We start from the raw sequence: 20,434 nt of genomic DNA on the forward strand, positions 1-20,434 counted from the left end.
TCGGAAGCGCTGCGCACCTTTGGCCTTTGCAATATTTTTTTTTTTTATTTTTGGATGGCTTTGAAATCGTTTTCGTCTCCCCTCCCGGCGTCGTTTCGACTTCTCGTCGGCCGGTCTTTCGTTACTTCCGCGGTCGTCCGTTGCGCTGCATAAAGCAACCCTTGAAGGAGTTCAATCTCACGTCGATCTCCCCTTCTTCCAGCTGAAACAAAACCACCCTCCTCAGATCACTCGAAACCTCACGTTCTAATCCAACTTGGAACACTCGCGGTCTATCTTTCGTCCATTTTGTTCAAGCTTTGCGAAAAAGACTGACTTTTTCACAGCTATGACTCAATCTTGAGGGATGAATTTTATTTAAAATTACTCTTAAACGTTTCCTCTTTAACACTACTTTAAAATCCACTATTCAGTGTGGAGAAAAAATAATATATACTCCAAAATATTATCAGAGGGGCGAAGATTTCATCCCTTAAATTTCTCTCACAGTAGCTAAGAGATAAATACGTATTTCAGATCGATCTATCGATTCGTAGAGTTTTGTTAAAATCAACGTAGGATAGCTTGCGAGTGTTCCTTGGGATCACAGTACAAAATGACGCGTATACCTGGTCGAACAAGTAGATCTCTTTGTAACAGGACGGTGACACGCACTCGCGGATGCATCTGGTTTTGGCAATACTGTTACTTTGCGGTGGAAGCATCTTGCAAGCGCCGCTTTCTTCACAAGTCTGCTCGTATTGCCTGAAGAGAAGTTCCTGCGGGGAACGTAACATCAGTTTTTAGTGTGTCTTCGTCTTCAAATGCGTTTCTATATCGAATTAAAGTTAAAAGTCAAAGTTTTCTATCGAATCAGTCGGGGATATCTGTTACTTAGCGAGCTCAAGGGACTCGTACGACGTGGAAAATATAAACGGCGCTTGTAGTTCGCGATAACTAGATAAAATTGAGCGCAACAATTGGTTCGAGCCTCTTCGGAGATTAACCCCAATTAATGTTGGCATGGAGTTCTATTATTGGTACCGCGGGCGCGTTCAATTTTCTTCGAAGACAGCCTCCTTTCTCCCGGGAGATCAAGTCGATGTAAAAATTAAATTCATTATTGCTACGAAACCCGTTAAAAATTTATTTATACGAGGGACGTAAAGGTTATAATTTAGTAAAAATGGCAAATAAACTTGTTACTTAAACGCACGTTTTCAAGTCACAGAGAAACATAATTTTTGTCGTATTCACGATGGTCTGACCACAGACTGTCCACTTCCCTTTACGCTTCTAAATTCTCGTACTTCACATTTTTCCACGCGTTATTTAAAGCACGTTCTCTTTCTTAAAATTTCATTTCCACCAACCGTGGCCCTCTGAAGTCGTAGCAATTTTTAAATATTTAGTTCTGCTTAAAATCGTCAAAGTAACATCCAAAGGAAGATGAAAAATTTTCTCTTTCGCGCGAAATTAAAAACCCATTCATACGATTAAATTTTAAAGAGAACACGTTTGTAGCAACTTCTTACAACGGGCTTTCCGGGAGCATGTAACGCGATAATGCAGATTAAGTAAAAATTCTACTCTTTTACCTTTGCTTCGAGCTCCTTTCGCAAGCTGTCTTCCATTTTAATTCTGTTATAAAAAAAAATAAATACGCAAAGACTTATGAGTCTTTAAAGATGGGTCTTCAAAGAGATCGGACGTAGATAAATACGATTGGAAGGAATTGGCAAAACGATGTGCATCGGGCGTAACAAGTTGGTGCAACAAGTGACGAAGAAACGAAAGTTTGGACACTCGTGTTTTCGACAGAGTAAACAACACTTTGAATAATTGATTCTAATTCAGCGAAATCTTTTTCCCATTGATCGACATGGTACTCTTTGCTCCATTCTGTCGCAATAACCGTATCGGCGACCGATACCATCGAAGCACGCTCTCGAGCACTTTGACTGTCTTCGGGTTAATGCCAAATCGATTTCACCCCTTTGGCGAAACCACCTCCGTTCCGTTACGTCCCCCATGGGAACGTTAAGTCGAGCTCTGCGACGGTCCAACATAATGCGTCGCTCAAAGGATATCGCAGGAATTGGATAAAAATTCGAAGCTCCATCGTTGACACGGTCATTTTGAAAGTATGGCAACAAATGCGATCACAGAGAAACTGGATCGCCTTTGGTGAATTGCTTGGAACTTTGAAATTTCGTTGCAATCGGGTAGTAAAACAATACAAAGCAATTTTCTACTCTTTGGAATTTATCAGTCCTATTATTCGGCAGACTATTTAGAACGTTATATTTAGGTTTAAAATAGAATAATTATAGGGCAATATTTTATTTAAAAAGCCGGTTCTAACGATCAATATGTGAAATAATTATCGCGATGGAAATGTCACGCATATGCACGTAACTTCGTTATTCCACACGATGTAGCTTGTATGATATGTTCACGTAAATTTATTATAGTCTGTAGTTTTGAAATTCGTACATCGATAGTCACGATAATCTAGAAATCGAGTCGACTTTGGAGAAACAAAGTAGCAGGATGTTGAAAACTTAAACGCGATTCGAATAATCGTCGCAGGTTAGGTTGATCCTTTTCCATGGGGGGATGTTAAGCCGATCGACCCTGGCCAACCCTCTTAATGTAACCAGTCGGTCCGAGGACGTTGCAAAAATCGGTTTGAAATTCTATTTCGCATCGAAATTCCTTTTTTCTCAAAGAACAACGGAACTATGCTTCGAAATAAAAAAAAAAAATGGAAAGATTGCAAACTTTATCGAGATCCAAACGACCGCCTTAGGTTAGGTCGACCCTCCTCTGAACCAACCCTCTTCATAATCGAATTACTCTCAATATACCGTGTCAATCTATTCGAAATTCTGTTCCACTCGAACCTAGACCCACCATCGAAGATTCCACCTTGTAAAATATACTTTCCACGTACGTAACTGTCCTCTACCACCGACCACAACAATCGTAAGAAAGTTCACAGAGCTCTGTTTACGAGATATCGTGTCGCACGTTCGTGGAATTCACTGATCGCGAGTATAGTGATCGCCACGCATTTGTGGAATTTCCTGTCGCGCTATAGAGCAGCTGTCCCGGTGTTTGGGGAAAAGCGCCACCCCCAAAATAAAGATCGCCAACCATAACCTCTACCAGCGATCAAACGCGTTTCTGTCTCGTAGTTCGCGGTTAGGGTTCGACTTACATTTTTGGTGGTCTCCTTGTACGGGTACTCGGGGAAGGTGAAGGTCTTCGCGTGGATTCCTGGCCCCTGTTGTAGGTGTCCGACGACGAGGATCAGACCGATCGTGAACGCCACCCCCGGCGCCATGTTGAGCAGCCGGCTACGAGATCAATACGAAGGGGTGGCGCTCGCTTACGTTCGTTTTCCTTCCACGGGCTTTTCTACGATGCGGTTGTAAAAATGCCGAAATCGACGGGGAGGATACGCGCCCAATCATCCCTCAATGAACCTGTCGATTCCCCTTAGCCGCTTGTCCCGCGAAATTGACTTTTTAAGACCCCCTATACGGGATCGGAGGGGGTCAACCGGAGAGGACTTTGGCGCTGGGGGCGACATCGACGAGGATTCGGTTAATCCCCCTCAGTGTCAGTTTTTGGCTCGGCCAGTCGACGAGATTCGGTTTTTATTTTCCTCCCAAATTGGATACTCGAGCCCCAAAAACGGTTGGCACTGCGGCTCGAGATCCATAATTCTACGGGCTAATAGTCGTACTTTGAATTTTCTTGCAATTAAATCGGTTAGACTTCGGTCGAAGAGGTTTGGACAACTCTTAAGTGGACTCTTAGTCTCAACTGAATTATTTTACTTAATGTTGATTTTTATCAAATTAGTAAGCGGAAATCAACTTTCCTTTAAAATATATTACACAATATTAGTTTAAACTTGTGGAGGCCCCCAATAATCCACTGAAGGATTAATGAAATTCGTTTCTATTGGATAATAAACTTGACCGCGAGGACCAGAGTTTTCCATATAAACCTGTAGAGATATGAGTTTGAAAATTCAGATGTGGCTAACATCCAATAACGCTCGAAGCTTTCCTTCGGTGCTCCGCATAACATTGTCTTTGATATGCAGAATCGCAAGGAAAGAACGTGTCAAGTAGCCAGTGCTCGTATTATTCGCGTTTTCATACCTTATGCAGCATCGTCGCAACGAAGTTGTTTATCCTCGCTAATCCTAATTGTTACTGTCTTTGGCAGTAATAATTTCCACGATGCCGGATTTTCAAAGCAAACTGAACGCGTTGCTGGCTTTAATCACAGCGAGCCAAGAGTATAAAGAAAGTTCCATTAAATTCTTTACGCTCTTTATACAGGCGGTGATTAAAGTAAAACGAATTTCGACTAATTCCAAAGTATGGGATTGGAAGAATTTATTAATACTGCAGAGACGAGACCCTTTCGCAATTAAATCGTGCTCGTCTGCTTCCACCAGCGGACTGATAAAATAATCACCCCGTCCGGAGTGACTTCTATTTACCATACAATTTTAATTTGGTGATCAACGCAAACAACGTTTCCCGGAAATATTTTGTTCGCGAACGAAAAAGTCTCTCGAATCGAAGCACAAATATTATGACTGCGTCCACAAAGGGCCCGCCGATTACCAATAATTTCGTATTAGTCGTAATCATCCCCCCCTCTGAAAGGAGGAGGGGGCGTGTAATCCGGCATCTCGTTAATCCTCCGACGTTCTCCAGCACGAGAACGCCCTCTAATCCTTTTCGGGAACGGTTGAAAAAATTTTCCACCGCCGCGGAGAAATCCAAAGTGCGTTTCCCTCCCCCTTCGAGAGCTGCGGCGCGTTCATCTTGTTTATCCGCGCGCTGGAATTCCGGGGAATCTGCTTTATCCGCTCGAAACAATATATTTAAGCTTCCTACGGCAGCAGAAGTATTCGTCGGAAGCGAGGGAAACGGAAGGACAACGAAGACGGGGTACGCGGGATCGTCTCGTCGAGCGTACGCTCGAATTCATCGATAAATCCGCAGCGTACCGACTCGTCTGTTTTGCATAAAACGCGACGGAGCTCGCGCAACGGAGCACGATGGCATTTATCGTCGCGATGCACGCGCTCGAACGGGACGACGTTTTTGCCAGCCGTTGCGCACCACCAGCTCCGCGTGCACCGAACCACCCCCCTGCTCCCATTAAATCGAGATTTCGGCGGTGATTAGCGCCAGTTTACCTCGCCCCCCCCCACCCCTCAGTCGATAGACTTTCCCGATAATTTTCCCTCGGTCCGAGGAAATTTCGATCCGAACGGGAACGTTGGTTTCCGCGGTTTCCGGCCGCCGCGTCCATCCATTCTCTGTCCCCCGGAACGCGTTTCCATGAAACTTGGCTTTCTTTTCTACCGCGTTCTACCCGTGATTCCATTTAATATGTCATTTTTTTCATGTCCACAGAGGCTATTCAAAATATTTAAGCACCGTATTTTGGGATTTCCATTAAACAGATCAGATTATCGCGTTTTTGGGGCAACGAAGATTAAAAATTCCGACGGTGTGCGTTTATCCGGAAGTACCATGTAAGATACGCGAGTACAATAATACGATTTAGCAATTTCCGTAACGTTACGCGATACGAGTGAAATATTATTTTTGGAAACTCTGTTTGCATACGTAATTCATACCGAAACAAACTTGGAATATAATATTCCGTTACCGTCACAAAATTTACTCTAAAATAAACGATAACTTCCTGTAAGAGCCGCTAAAGTGTTTCACGATAGTATACAAAATTGATAGTTATTTTTTGCCGCGAGAAGTATTATAAGACCTCTTAGGAGCGTCTTAGAACCAAAAGTTTAACCTTTGGCGCCTCAAACTTGTATCGATAATCAAATAAAATAAGATCGTTCGTCACCTGAGGAGAAATTTAAAAATTCAAACGTGTTGTAACGTGGGAAAAAGAAAATCGACGGACGAATTTGAAACGTGAATTAAAATTTTCGTGCGCGTCCGCGCGTAACCGAATATCCGGACTAATTAAACTTGGAGCGCCCGGAAACGGGAGAACGAAAACCGCGGACTCGAAGCTTTTTTCCGAAAGTTTCGACGTCCAGCGGAAAATTTGCAAAAACTCGAAATCCTGGCCGGCTTTTTAATTACATGCCAGGCCCCGTTCAAACAACCGAACGCAAAACCATGATGCACGAGGTACGCAACGTTTCCGCGCGAAATTCCATCGATTTATCGGAGACCGGGCTTCGCGTTGCTGTCTGGACCGATACGAATTTTTTCAGTGGACAAACAACGCAATTTCGAGGATCTTTCGATGTCTCGATGATTAAAATTGGAATTTATTACGCATTTACCTGATACATAAATAAACACGTGACTCCTTGAATAAAAGAAACACTCTGTATTTCTACGTCATTATCGATCTCCTCTCTCAGCTGTCTTCCTTTTAGATATCGTTTGTGCTGCAGATCGATTACAAAAACATACACAGACATTGCCTTACAATTTTAGAATATTACTAATCTATTTCTAGTACAATACACGTACTAAAAAATCGAAAACAGCATTCCTTCTGGATCTCGATCGTAATCTAACGAGTCAACGCGAGAAGCATCGGACGTTCCGTCAAGAATTAAAATTGCAATTCGCTCATCGCACGATCTTCCCGTGTCACTCGTAACCATACTTATTTACAAAGATTTATTTTACATTATCTCTTCATCGCGCTCGTCTCGTAAGTCAAAGCGAGCCGTCGTCGTTCCAGGATGTACATTACAAATTTTAATTACAAATTGTTTATCGTATGATCTTGTGTCACTTTGTAGCCCACGCAAGCTATAGTAAAGAGCTTCTATCCTTCGGAGCACGTCGGTCACGCGTTCCGCGTCGCGTGACAACTGCGATTGACGTTTCCTCGTTCAACCGTGAAATAATATCCGCATTGTAATTACCATGCAAATTCGTAAAACACCGCTTTGTCCATCGTAAGATACTCGATACTTCCCGTAATAAGCGTTTAGAAACTCACGACCGTTCTCCAAGGATGCGCGTTAAATAAAAATCTTTGTTTATCAGAGATCGTCGACTCTGTTCCTCGAGTTTTAACATTCGATTAACCCAGCGATCGGAGAAAGGTGTATTATTTAAATCCGCTCGTCGTCCGCGCTGGAAGACAGAGGCGGAAGTTGATTTAATTAGAGTGTAATTAAGTACCGGATGGCAGGCGGAGTCGGTTGATCTAATTGCAACGATTAAGAGAATTGTTCGCGCGTTCGAGCCGCCCTACAGGACTTTTTCGAATGGCTTTTGTTTCCGCGCAACAGAAACGTCGTCCGTTGGGAAAATTGCAAGTGATAAATTCAAAGTTTCCCTCTCTCTCTCTCTCTTCTCTACGTCAACGGTGGCCGTTATCAACGACAGAAAATAAGATTAAAAGCGTCGGGCACCGAAATCGTGGAAGCGAATTTAATTATCGCGTCCCCGTTGTTCCCACGACAATTTAACGACGAAGGTTAGTTTGCAAATTGACGGGGAAATTAAACGAACATTAACGCGGACGCTGTAACCATAACGATTCGGACGAACTTTTATTTCCACGTTTTTTTTATTCGATCCGCGAAACTCAGCAACAGGTTTTCGGAAAGCGCCAGAGTCGCGAGCTTTTTTTATTTATTTTGTCATTCGTTGCAACGGGTGCGACGAGTTAAATATTTCAGAACGTACGGCGTACGCTCGTCCATTTTTGTAAGATGTTTCGGTGCGTGTTTTTTCGTGAAAAAGAGTCTCCCATTTCGTTGTGTAATTATTACAATGTTTCCTGTGAGCGTGCTTTGTTTTTACCTTCCAGCACGGCGAATAAAGCCGTTGAATAAATAAGGAGAATACAATAAACACTGGCTGCTTCGGGGATAAGTGAGTCGAAACACAGGGGTCGGGAGCACGGAGGTGAATAAAAAGGATTGTTCGGTGTTTCGCCGTTGGGGTTGGTCGCTCTGGCAATTCTCCGCAATTGCGAATCGTAATTACGTCATTGCGGCCGCACGCGCGTCTATCAATATACCACGCGACCGGAGTTGATTTAACGTTAAAGCTATTACCGTCTGATCGTTCGCTGCGTCCAGCCGCTCGATAGCGTCGCCTCGGAATAAATTATTCGTTATTTTCGAGCCCGGTCAGCGTCACCAACGTCACCAGTGATATTTTATTTGAATATTAAACGGAACGCGGTGAAAATCGCCGGGGGAACGCTTTCTTGCTGTGAATGCTCCCTATTCGCAATTAACGCGAGTGGAGAATAGGTGTGTACGAAGGATTATACGCGTTGCCGGGCCAATGCGAGAAAAGCTGGCGGTAGAAACGGTAGAAAAAATTAATCCGATTGCTGTACGCGTTGGCGAAACCACACCGCTGTACAGGATAACTGAAAACGAATAATACGAGCATAGGGCGATTCTTTGTACAAAAATATGTCGAAAACGAGGTATAACATTTTTCGATACCAGGCCCCGTTTTGGAGGAAATCGATTTTCAAATTCCTTGGGGCACGCTGGTCCCCCAGGGCTGACCATAGCTCGATTTTTTTACTTGCGTCGGTGTTTTCGAAATTTTGACGCTGGTATCAGCTGTTTTAGCTGGGCGGATCTGGTTAGAAGATAGTAAGACTGTCGAAAAATAAATAATATTGACGTTAATTAATGTTTATATACTCTGTATAAGTAGAAATGATCGCACGTGCTCCAAGAATCTTCAACATTGATTCTTTCGAAAACGGCAGTTCGTATCGAATAACATTATTCTTCGTTTTTCATTTATTTTAACAAGGAATCATACTACTCCTGATTTTATGTTAGATTTCTTCTTTGAATGTTTTAAAACGTTGTGTTCAGAAGTTAAAAAATTAGTATGTAATTATCTCTGAATTTGTTCTATACTTCTAATTTATCGTCAGCGTTTTTGCAGGCTAATAAAATGTCCAGCAACAAAGCATCCGACGATTCTCCGCGCTCCGTTTAATATTCGAATAAAACGCGTCGTAACCCTAACTCGTTCAAAAGTAACGAGTAATTTTTCACCGGGCGTCTCTATCGATTCGAAAAATTAATCCGACAAGTGCACGTCGTTTTTTCCTCAAAGGAAAACAGAACATCGATCCGTGTCGCAGCGAATGTTTCGAGTCGCTTGTAAAAAGTAGAATGGTTATGTCTGCTCCCGACGCATCACGACTGCATTTCCTTTCCAGCGTATTGAAAAAGCAGATCGTTGGTCGCGATGTCGGTCGCGTATAAATCAATCTCGACGCGACGTGATAAATAGTAAAGTAATAGTGACACGGGCATCGGTTTTCGAAAAAGGGAATTCGTGTAACGGGCATTGGCGAACGGAATATTTCGTAGCGATGGGACCGAAGCCCGATGCGTCATCGGGAATTCGAGTAAAATCTAACGCGAAATGTTTGATATTTTTAATAAATCCATCTTCATTTTAAAAGACTGAATACTTACGAGGAAGTTCTGTGTTCTGAAAAATCTTTTCGTCTCGTTGTGGAATAATAATAATATATCTGTTGAAGGATCAACAAACAAACCGTGAAAAGAGTGAGGGAATTCTCTTTTAATTAAATCCCTGTAAAAGAACATAATTATTTATATCTTTTGTCATCCTCTCGTTAATTATCACATTCCAAATATTCAGATCATTTAATTTCCTCATGCACGAACGATTCAATAACTTTTTGCAAATAGAATGTCCCAGGAAAAGTTAATTATTTACAGCAGTGCTCGTGGTCGTAAATCAGTTATTAAATTCTGTTCATTAATTTCGTACGTAACTTCAACTTCTATTTTTCGTATCATATATTTCTTATTTTTTTACCAATTAGGGGAATAAAATATTTAAAATAAATGTTCGACGTTACGATTTATGTTTATTTTACGAAAGTTTCGTGGAACCGGACAATTTTGGTGGATTCGAACGGACGTGGGAGCATCGATCTGCTGACTTTTAGGGTCAAACCGGGGGTGTTACTGACCAGCACATCGACGAACGTCGATAACGTGAATGATTAGCTGCGTGAATAGAATCTCCAGAGACACTGGCTCGAGCTACGGTCGCAAGAAACACGAGAGACACGAGATATGCACTGAACTGCAGCGAATGCAACATGCAGCAGGTGCAAGGGGTTAGATGACAAAGCTCTCAAAGGATTTGTTTGGCCCCGCGTCAACGATTCCTATTATTGTCAATCCTTATTTGCTCTGTCAATAACGGGGGAATCTTGTAGCCACGTAGAATCACTGTAGGTGATGGTACTTTCTCGTTCTCCATAAAATAGATAAATCAACGACAGAGAAGAGCAGCAATGGGATCGAATCCCGATAGATTCGATAAAAGTGTGTCTAATAAAATATCGTGGATTTGTTTATGCATTAAGATAACGCCACTGTTGAAAAAACGAGGCGAAAGTTTCTCGAATGTTTGTTAAAAAATTCGTACCTTTGCACGCGTTATAATTAATCCCTTAAAATGGAACAGTATTTCTCGCTGTAAGAGAATTATTTATCGTTCGTGAGGATCAACTACATGAACTTTTATCTTTATTTGGGTTCGCGTCTAAATTTAATGGAATATATCGTTACGATCGCCGGCGTTAAAATATTTTTCCGCGCGATTCCATCGCCGTATCGCAACCCGTGTGAAATATCGGTTCTCAGTCTCTATCGGTAATAAATTATACAGTAAAATCGCCCCGAGCACTCCCGACGTTTCCACCGTTTCGTTCTGTTCCTTTTCACACAGGATATGGAAAATTAATTCGAGGATATTTAAAGCAGCGTTTAGAAAACGCGTGGTCGTCGTGCAATTTAGCCCCCTCTCCCGAGTCGTCGTAACGTTTAATGGCGTTTAATAGGCGCAGTTAACTAGCCCTTAAATAAACTTGGCAAACATGGTAATTTGTGGTGACGCTGGGCAAATTCTACTCGACCGATTATTCACTCGGTCTCCAATTAAACGCGCCAGACTGCACGATGCCCTATAATGATGCGTATTCCTGCCTCAAAGGCGTCCATCGCGTTGCACGTCATTATATTACAGCCCAGATCACGTGAAATTAAAATATAAAGGACGACGAATAAAAACTCTGCGCTGCAATCTCGTCCTCTTTCATGGCGGATCGCTATAGTTTACTGCTTCATCGACTTCGAAGAAAGCGTGCCCCGTTTCCGGTTCCAGTGGCGTGGATAATTTTTACGGAACTTTGTTGGAAACGTTGTTTCGAATAAAATGGTAGCCCGACCGAAGAAACGGGGGAACAATATTCCAAATGGAAATGAATATGAATGCGGCTCGGAGGATCTTGTCGTGGCACTTCTAACTTCGCTGCACACTTCTCTGGGCAGGATGGACGATAAATTTAGTCAAATTAACGTTCCGTCTAACGAAAACGGAAGATTGGGCGAGAGCCGGGTCAGAATATTCTCTGCGAAAAATAGAAAATCCTCGAAGTCTTAGCAATGAATATCAAAATTAATTCTAAATTGAATTGGTGTTGGCCTATCGTCGTGAGTGTTGTTTTTTAGCAATTCATGTTGAATCTCGTTGATGTATCGACACGAATGAATGTGAAATAAATTCTTAGACCGTGATGCAGGCAAATAATAATATCCAGAATGATTGTGTGTCTAAATTGGTGTTGACCTATCGTTGTGAGTGTTGTTTTTTAGCAATTCATATTGAGTCTCGTAGATGTATCGATACGAATGGATGTTAAATAAATTCTTGGACCGTGATGCAGGCAAATGATGATATCCGTAACGTTTGGAAAAGGTGTGTCTCTAATTGGGTGAGTTTGCCTTTTGTCGCGAGGCGTGGTGTATAATAGGAAGAGCGAATTCGAGCGATGCGGGCCGTTCGTCGGGTGCAGATACGGCTGGATGAAGGACGAGGCACATATTTCTGGTCAGGATGGGAATTATCTGTTTTAGAAGCACGAAAACGGCGGACGCGGAGCCCCGTGCTAGGGCGCCGTTTGTCAAACATTTGGCACGCCGCCAAATCCAGGCCCGTGTGCCACCTGACCCCAAGTGCAACAAGTACAATTAGGAAAAGCAGAACTTACGGGCGAACTGACCTGCGCACCGTCGAACCTCCCCCTCGTGCAATCGATATAGAGAACCGCGATAACGAAATTCTGCTGACCGGAACCCGAAGGAACCCGCTCGTTTCGCACGAACGGTCATTTTCCGGGCGGTTCCCGCGTCGAGATCGAACGCCTCGATATTAAACGCGAAACGCCACAGCGATCAATTAATTAAATTTCCCGCTGCCCGTGAATTTTAACGCCGCCGGGCCGTTCGAGCAATTTTTGTTCCGTTTATCGGGTTGCACGGCAATTAACTCGAATCGTACGACTTTGTACCCCCTACCGTGATGGAATTCTACCTGTTGGCACTCTCGATCGTTATATCTCAGGACCGTAACCTGATTATGCGTCTCTGAATGTTTACGAACGCGAGTATTTCGTTAATTTCACTGTGATATCGCAACGGGCCATTTTTATACAGCTTACCATTTATTTTGGTAATTAAATTCTTCGAAATTTGACGGTTGTTGATATTTAGCTGTTAATATTAATCCCCACGTTGAATTTGAACGCTTTACAGTAATCTGTATCGTGTAATAGGTGCTCCAATAGCGATTTGATACGATAACCTTTCGCGTTCGAGATAAACGAACCTGTACCGACGTAATATGCAATATATTCGTGCACACGGGTTATTCAACCGAAATATGCAAAATAAATATCCGAGGTCCGCCAAAGACGGAACAAATTTCGATATAAGCTCCACTCTGAAATCTCGCTGTTTGTTAATCCGTAAGGATCAGAGATTATTTACGAATTTCAAACTCTCTGTGGTACTCGAAGCGGACGGGACGATAAAAATTATGCCAACACGGTTCTGCTTTCACGTTGGTGGATATCGTACGGCGTTTACAGCGCGCACCACATACTACGCGTTGTTTAGAAAATATATTTTTCCCGGCGATCGTGGTAATTACGCTGCACGGTGCTCCGTCTCCGCGACGGTTTCGCGGCGCGGCGGAACTCTCGCGCTTTGTTTATTATTTTAATACGAGCAGTTATGGCCGCGTAAACACCGGGGACCGGCATAAATTAGCCGCGGGTCACGCGCAATTTTACACTGTCGCGGTATGCACGGGTCACAATTTGTTCGCAGTTGCAAACCGCCCCCGTGAAAACCGTTGAATCGCGCGCTCTTTGTTCACCTCGTGGGAACACGCGAATATTTCGGCGAACACTCTCGCTTGACGGCTCATTTCCTTTCCTGAAACCACCGAAAATTAAAAAAAAGTAGTTTTTAAACCGTACCGTGTACGAGAAATTTTATCGTAAAAGACACGAGTCAATTACGTCCTTCGAAATCATCTGTTGTAATAATAATTGTAATCAACTCGAGTATCGCGATAAATTTAAATTAATTTATATGCAGTACAATTTGCAATGAATAGGATTTGTCTTTTCATTTCCTTCCCCGAAACCATCAAAAATTAAAAAAACATAGTTTTTAAACCGGACCGTATCCGAGAAATTTGATCGTGGAATCCTAAAGACACAATTATCCCTTTCAAAACCATCTGTCGTAATAATAATTGGAACCGATTCGATAATTTATATGCAATTTGCAATGAATAGGGTTTGTCTTTTCTCCCCAGTTTTTTAAAAGTTGCCTAAATCCGGCTGCAATTTTTCGTTTCTCGGGATCGTAAACAATGCATCTTGCAGCGATTATTGCAGCTTAAGAGCCTCCTGCGTCTAACATTCGCAACAAATCACTTAACGCCGTAAACTCTGGAACAGGGTTTCGCGGATCGAACTCTCGCCGCATTTCCTCAGTTAGCGAATCTCATTACCGAAACGCATCGGCCGGCGGTCAGCGAGTGTCATATAAATTTGCAACACAATATCGCTTTATCATTGCCTGACATTCGCGGAATGAATTATGGAACGCCGTAGCCGTCAGACTTTGCTGGAACCGGCAACGAAATCGTTAAACCGACCGCGTGGTTGGGTCATATTCGACCCAGATTCTTCCTGTTTCGCTTTAGAAATTTGGTTAAATTAATGTTACATAGCTTCATAATTGTCTTCCAGTGGTTACGTGGGCGTAAAACAAAGTATAAAATTTATATAATTCGATTATTAACAGCATATAATATACAATTGCATGTACATATAAACAGATTGATTGTATAGGGATATGCTCGCGTGCGAACTGCCAGTGGCAATAATTGATTTCGTAATGTAAACTTTCGATTGTTCGATAAATAAGTAACGCGGGTAAATATTTTGCATATCGTTAACATTATAAATAATATGGGTAACGTTTGAAATTAAATATTGGTAGTGACGAATCGTGTCGCGATTCGAAGTATTTCAATTTCAGAAGTATTTTAGCACTACTGCTAGAGTTTGAAATAGGAAATTAGGAAATTGTCTCGATAAATCGGTACTGAAAAGACACCGTTTTAGCTATTAGGACAATAACTGAGGACGTGTCGTATCTCGATCAGAAGCTTGTGTCTCAAGGACCACGACGAAAGTGGTTTAGGGCTAACCCTCGTACACGGGATACAGGGGGATGCAAAATGGTCTGGGTAGAATTTAAAATGCGTCCTTTCGAATTCAGAGAATTATTAACCCCTGTGAAAGTGTTCCAAAAATTGTGATATCTCTAAAAATAAATGTTGCTATTGATTTAATGAGAAACTAACAGGTCTTGGGCTATAACGCCACGCATTTGAGGAAGCTCGAAAGCAATTTTCTCGAAGTTCAATGACACTCTCCGGAGAATTCGAGGCACGATTCCGCGGGATTCTAATTAGGTCCCGCAGACGCGCTCATGGCCCGACCCCGGCAGTATCAGTCGCAATCTATTTACAACCGTTCCCAGAACGAGGGGAAGTATCGCGAAAAGCCATCGGGGAGGCGTCGTCGTTTGCAGAATGTGAAAGGAATACGACACGCGACGCGGACTTTAGCGAAGTTATACGGTACGTGACGGAAAATCGTGTCAGTCGTACTTCGCCGGCGCTGCTCAACTTTCTCGCGAACGTTGCGACGGCTTTTTTCGAGCCCCGCAAAAGGAGACTTTCACCAGGAGGCCTGGAGCTCGTCTCCATCGATCCGTGATTCGAGACTTTTACAGGATACCGTCCTCCGCGGATTTTCCGTGCAATTTTCCACGCGGCCCTCGATATCCTTCGAACATGATCCGATCAGTAGACTTCTCGCAAAGAATGCTTCTCTGATTATTTACGGGAGAGAAATTTCTCGGAATCAGCACTGAAACGGAGAATAATGATCGCAGAATTAGTGAAAATTGAAATTAATTGCGCGAACTAGAAACGTAGAATAAAAATAATCCAGGTGTCTTGCACAGTTTTTTAATTTGAGTTCGAGGGGATAGAGATTAGTCACTCGAGAGCCGTTGGTAGGTTTACCCACTCGTTAAAAATATTTTTTGGCTCTGTTTCGAGTCTCTCCGAGTGCCAGGGAGCCAGCACAATGGCGGATGGCTGAAAATATTGGCCAAGTAGGCGTGCGCGACGAAAGTGTCGTTGTCGGGGCGAGTTTTCAAAGCCACCGGGGACGCGTAAAGCCTTTCAAAAGGGACGCCCGGAGCTTTTATTTCGCGGTTGAACTTTCTTCGTTTTCCCTTTTTCACCGCGAACAACGTACGAACGTAAACGGACCGGCAAAGATTCGAAAGCAGGCGAACGACAGGACCGTTCTTGGGCGCGCGTAGCAATCGTAATCGCTGCAATAAACGTGAGAAAGTAAAACGCGACATTGCCGTGGGAACATTTTTCTCCGCGAAGAAGCATATTTGTCGTCGTAACAGTGCCCGACGTCATCGTGCACGGAACAGGGGAAGTCGAAGAAAGTCGAGTCCTCCGCGGAAAATTGATAACTTCCGCCGTGTCGTGGACGTTCCTTTTGTCTGACGATACATACTGCCACTCGAAACTTTCGTGTAAGCTTCGATCTCCATAGAAACGAAGCCTCTTTGTGCACGCGTACCTCTTTCAGACGAATGTTTACTGTTTCGTATTGAAACGATAGAAAATCGGAATATAGAAATAGTCAAGGTTGATCAAAACTCAGCAGCACCGAGAGACAACAAAGATAATAATTCTAATCAGATGCGAGTAATCGAAACAACGACGCCGGTCGTAGAAAATAAAATTAGTGTTTGTCGGGGCGGTTGTATTTTTTTTTTCGTTTTCTTGTCGCGTTATAACGACAGCTTTTGTGCGAAAAGTTTTCCATTTGTCGGCGTGCCATTGGAAACGAATCGCGGGGTACGTGTTTGCGCGTGCATCAGGAAATGAATAATCCAACTTTCGGAGCGAGCCTCTATTACCGTGTCGAGTTTTCGCGTTCGAAATTTTCCTACCGCGTTATTCGTCGATTACGGCAGCGCTAATTCGCCGCGAAATTCGTTTTCGCTGGTCGTCGGATTAAGGCCGATATTCAATGTCGCGAAATCGACGACGTTATCTCCGCAAAACTCCGTTACACTTTCCTTGGACCATCCAACTTCCGAACGAAATTGCTAATTAAATAGCGTCGACTAATCAATTTAATCGGATAGCATCATAAAATTAACGTGGGAGGTGGAAGAATATTTTTCAATAAAGAATAATGGAAAATTGTTCCGTTTGCGTGGAATAAAAAACAATATTACGTTTGGTAACAGCGATGGTGCAATAAACTATGAAGATACTGTCAATGTGTGATCTATACAGCGTGTTCGACCACCCTTGGGAAAAATTAAAAAAAAAAGAGGTTCGAGAGGCCAAAATAAGACGAAAATCAAGTATACTAATTTGTTTATTGAGGTTTCGTTAAAAAGTTATAGATACATTTCTTAATTTTTTTCTCGAAAGTACGTAGGAATTTGGGAGTATGTGTATTCACCAAAAATGATTGTATTTGATCCCCGCAACCAAAAATAATTTTTCCAGAACAATGTGAAATTTTTCAATTTCGACGACAAAGTCCACCTTCTTGAATTTTTTTCTCGAAAGTGCGTAGGATTTCAAGGGTATGTGTATTGACTAAAAATGATTGTAATTGACTCCTGCAACCGAAAATAATTTTTTTAGAATGATTTGAAATTTTTTAATTTAATTTCTTAATAACTTTTTAACGAAGCCTTAATCAACAAATTAATATTCTTGATTTTCGTCTTATTTTGGCCTTTAGAATCTCCCATTAAAATTTTTCCCAGAGTTGGTCGAACACGCTGTATATCTATGGATCTCCTTCAGAAACTTAGTTTTTAAAAGTGCAAGAAAATATTACAACATAAATAGCCGCCCGCTAATGATAATAAATAAGAATTATTTACGTATACACGAGTCCGGTAATAACAATAAAATATAACAATATGCGCTATTCGGTTTGTTTTCCGATATAAATGCTATAACGTTTGATACGTGATTTACACTTGTAATTCGTCGACTTGTTACTAGTTCTGTAAATAAAAACAGCATAGGATGACGCTGAACGTATCTATAATACAATACTATTGCATAAAAGGAGCAAAATAATAAAAATTCTGAAATTCATTAAAAGTTTACCTGCCGCTGTGCCAAACGGATTCATCGGGTCAGAGGCCAAACAAAATATTGATTTTATTAAAATAAATTGCAACGGCTCGGTAAAATCCTGGCAAATGTGCAAATACACAGACCGACGTATGAATTTACAAGGTAAATTTATAAATAAGGTAATGAAATTGCCCCACCCCGAATCATCTTTTTAATAAATGCACGGTCCAAGCATAGCTGAACTTTTATTTAGAAAATTTATATCCTGCATCGCGTAGACCATTTGATTATTGAATTAACGTGACCCTATTTCGGAGCGAAATAATGCCAAATAGTAAATTAATAACCCATTTATACGTTGCAAAGATTTACAATCAAATTTTAATTTAACAGAGTCACCGGTTGACCAATATTATCTCTTTCCTGACAATTAAAGAATAAATTTTAATAACGAAACACGATATTTGCAACGCTCATAACTGTATTAACAGGAGGAAATAATTCATGCTCCAATTTGGTGGCTCCTTATTTATTCATTTGTCGACGCAGTTTGGACAGATATAAAAGTAATTAAAATAATCCATTTCGAGTCCAAGAATATTTTATAAGGTCAGACTTCTGCATTATATTTTCCTTCGCAAACTAAAAAATAAATGTAAACGGTAAAATTATATTTTATCATTCCGTGGTGGATGATTTATGACACTCGCAAGGTATCAACGACAAATAAAATTCTTTCGAGGTGGCGATTCGCGGTTCGCGAAACTCTGTTACGGTTTGTCGCGCTCGAAACCTAATTTCGATAGATTTTAACGTATGCCTAGCCGGCTAATTTCATTTGTGTCCCCGCGAGCGCATCTGCGCGTCATCGGGAACGCAATTATGCGCGTCGAGTTCTCATTATGGTTGTCGTTGAAGACAATATCGGCCGATGTAATTTGATTTCGCTAACAATATACGTAAACGAATGCGGCGGGACAACTAATACGGTGTCCAACGAACATTGGACGCGTGAATTTAGCGTCGACAGACTCGCGACTATGCACAATACAACCGTGTGCACACAGTATATACGTTCGTATACTATTCATGAATAGTAAACATCTGGGAAAGTTATTTTTAATATGGCGGTAACATGTCAAAGAAAATGAATAATTAATTCTGTGTTTGTTTCAACGTACGATCTTTTCTCTGAATTTAGTTTTCACAAACGAATAAATAAATAAAGAATTCCCATCGGTCAACGAAATGTGTCACGCAAGATGGAAAAGGGAAATTGCGAGCAAATTTTCATGAAAGAGAAAATCGCGTGCCTCGAAATGTTTCCGTGTTTTCAGAAACGTTATAACAAATTTGAAATTCTTGACAAAACCTTAGGAGACGGAAGAGATCGAACTGATTAATTTAACTTTTGCTTACGAATCGAATACTCGACTGTCAAATTGAGTACGAGTAGCAGCTGAGATCACCTTTTGAAGAGACGTAGTAATACGAACGAAGTTCTCTGCACGCGAGCAAGGGAGAGACGTACTACTACGCGAAACTCTCGCAGTGAGAACCGATGAGATAATTCAAGAGACTCTTAACTACAGTTGCAGTTGAGACTGGCTCTTGGATCCGAGGGAACGTAGTATTGTGTTAAGATTCATCAGCTGCAACGTCTGATTTGGAAACTCCAAATTCTATCTAAAGAAACTTGGCACTATATTAAGCTTCGCAAACATGTTTTAGGTGTAATCGTTAACATGGTTGAGTTTGAACGAATATGAAATACTGCGAACTAAACAACGTGGAATTACGTTACGCTATCCCCAGTTTATTATCTTGCAACAGGGCTCGGAGTTTTTCGAGTGTGCCTGGCAAGAAGATACCACGGTAAGAACTTTCAAGCGCACCTTGTTAAACAATGCAGTGCTACGTTACGTTGTCTAGCTTATTAACTTCGAGCATGACGTAAAGTTTCGTAACTGTACCTAATAAGAAGATAATTGAACAACGTAGTAGTACGTCGACCTCAGTTTTGGTTCGCAACAACACTTCTAAGTGAATCTAATAAGAAAATGTATTACGTTACGATATTAAATTTCTAATGCTTGGCTCCCTTCTAAAGAATCGATTGTAAAATGTTCGTGAAATTGTGTAGTAAGCATTTGAAGCTGGCCCAATATTGGGGGTCCATAGGCCCACGTCGTCAGTTTTACTTACAACTCCCTCCTGAAGAACTGGTGTAGAAAGCTCGTGAAGTGAATAGAAAAAAAAACATTCTGTAGTAGAAATCTAAGGGGGGCCCAATATCGGGGTCCATAGGTTGAGAGATACTCCAATATCATTATCATTTTTGTTTAGAATTCCCTCTTACTGATGTAAAAGAAACTCGCGAAGTGAATAGAAAAAAAGACATTCTGTAGTAGAAATCTAAGGGAGGCCCAATATCGGGGCCCATAGGTTGAGAGATACTCCAATATCATTATCATTTTTGTTTAGAATTCCCTCTTACTGATGTAAAAGAAACTCGTGATGTCAATGAGAACAAAATATTCTGTAGAAAAAACTGGGTGCCCAATATTGGGGCCCATGGGTCGAGAGGCGCTGGTCTGTGCAAAATACTCGACATTGTCAAGCATGGAGGAGCTGAAAATTGTCGTTTCGAAACGGGCTGTCGAAATGCCGTGAAACGGGGCCTTAAACCGGTCGAAAGGCGGGAATGTTTGGGTAGCGATAAGGCTGCGCGCGACGCAGCGACGGTTGCGGGCGGCCTTTAAGGTCGGCGCGAGCCAACGACGGCAGAATCGCGCGAGCCACTGTGCCAG

General features: G+C 41.9%; 1 protein-coding gene across 1 annotated transcript; it reads right to left on the reverse strand.

The window, feature by feature from the left end:
* Positions 1 to 81: 81 nt before the first annotated feature.
* LOC122400823 lies at positions 82 to 3,328 on the reverse strand. Its single transcript, XM_043402496.1, has 3 exons — positions 3,203 to 3,328; positions 609 to 758; positions 82 to 202 (listed from the first exon to the last, which is right to left on the reverse strand). Exons 1-3 carry the CDS (start codon positions 3,326 to 3,328, stop codon positions 122 to 124), a joined length of 357 nt encoding a protein of 118 aa, XP_043258431.1. The 3' UTR covers positions 82 to 121.
* Positions 3,329 to 20,434: the final 17,106 nt, after the last annotated feature.

This window comes from Colletes gigas, unplaced genomic scaffold, assembly GCF_013123115.1.
Source record: "Colletes gigas isolate AHSC1104 unplaced genomic scaffold, ASM1312311v1 Colletes_gigas_Sc00020, whole genome shotgun sequence".
Lineage (NCBI taxonomy): Eukaryota > Metazoa > Arthropoda > Insecta > Hymenoptera > Colletidae > Colletes > Colletes gigas.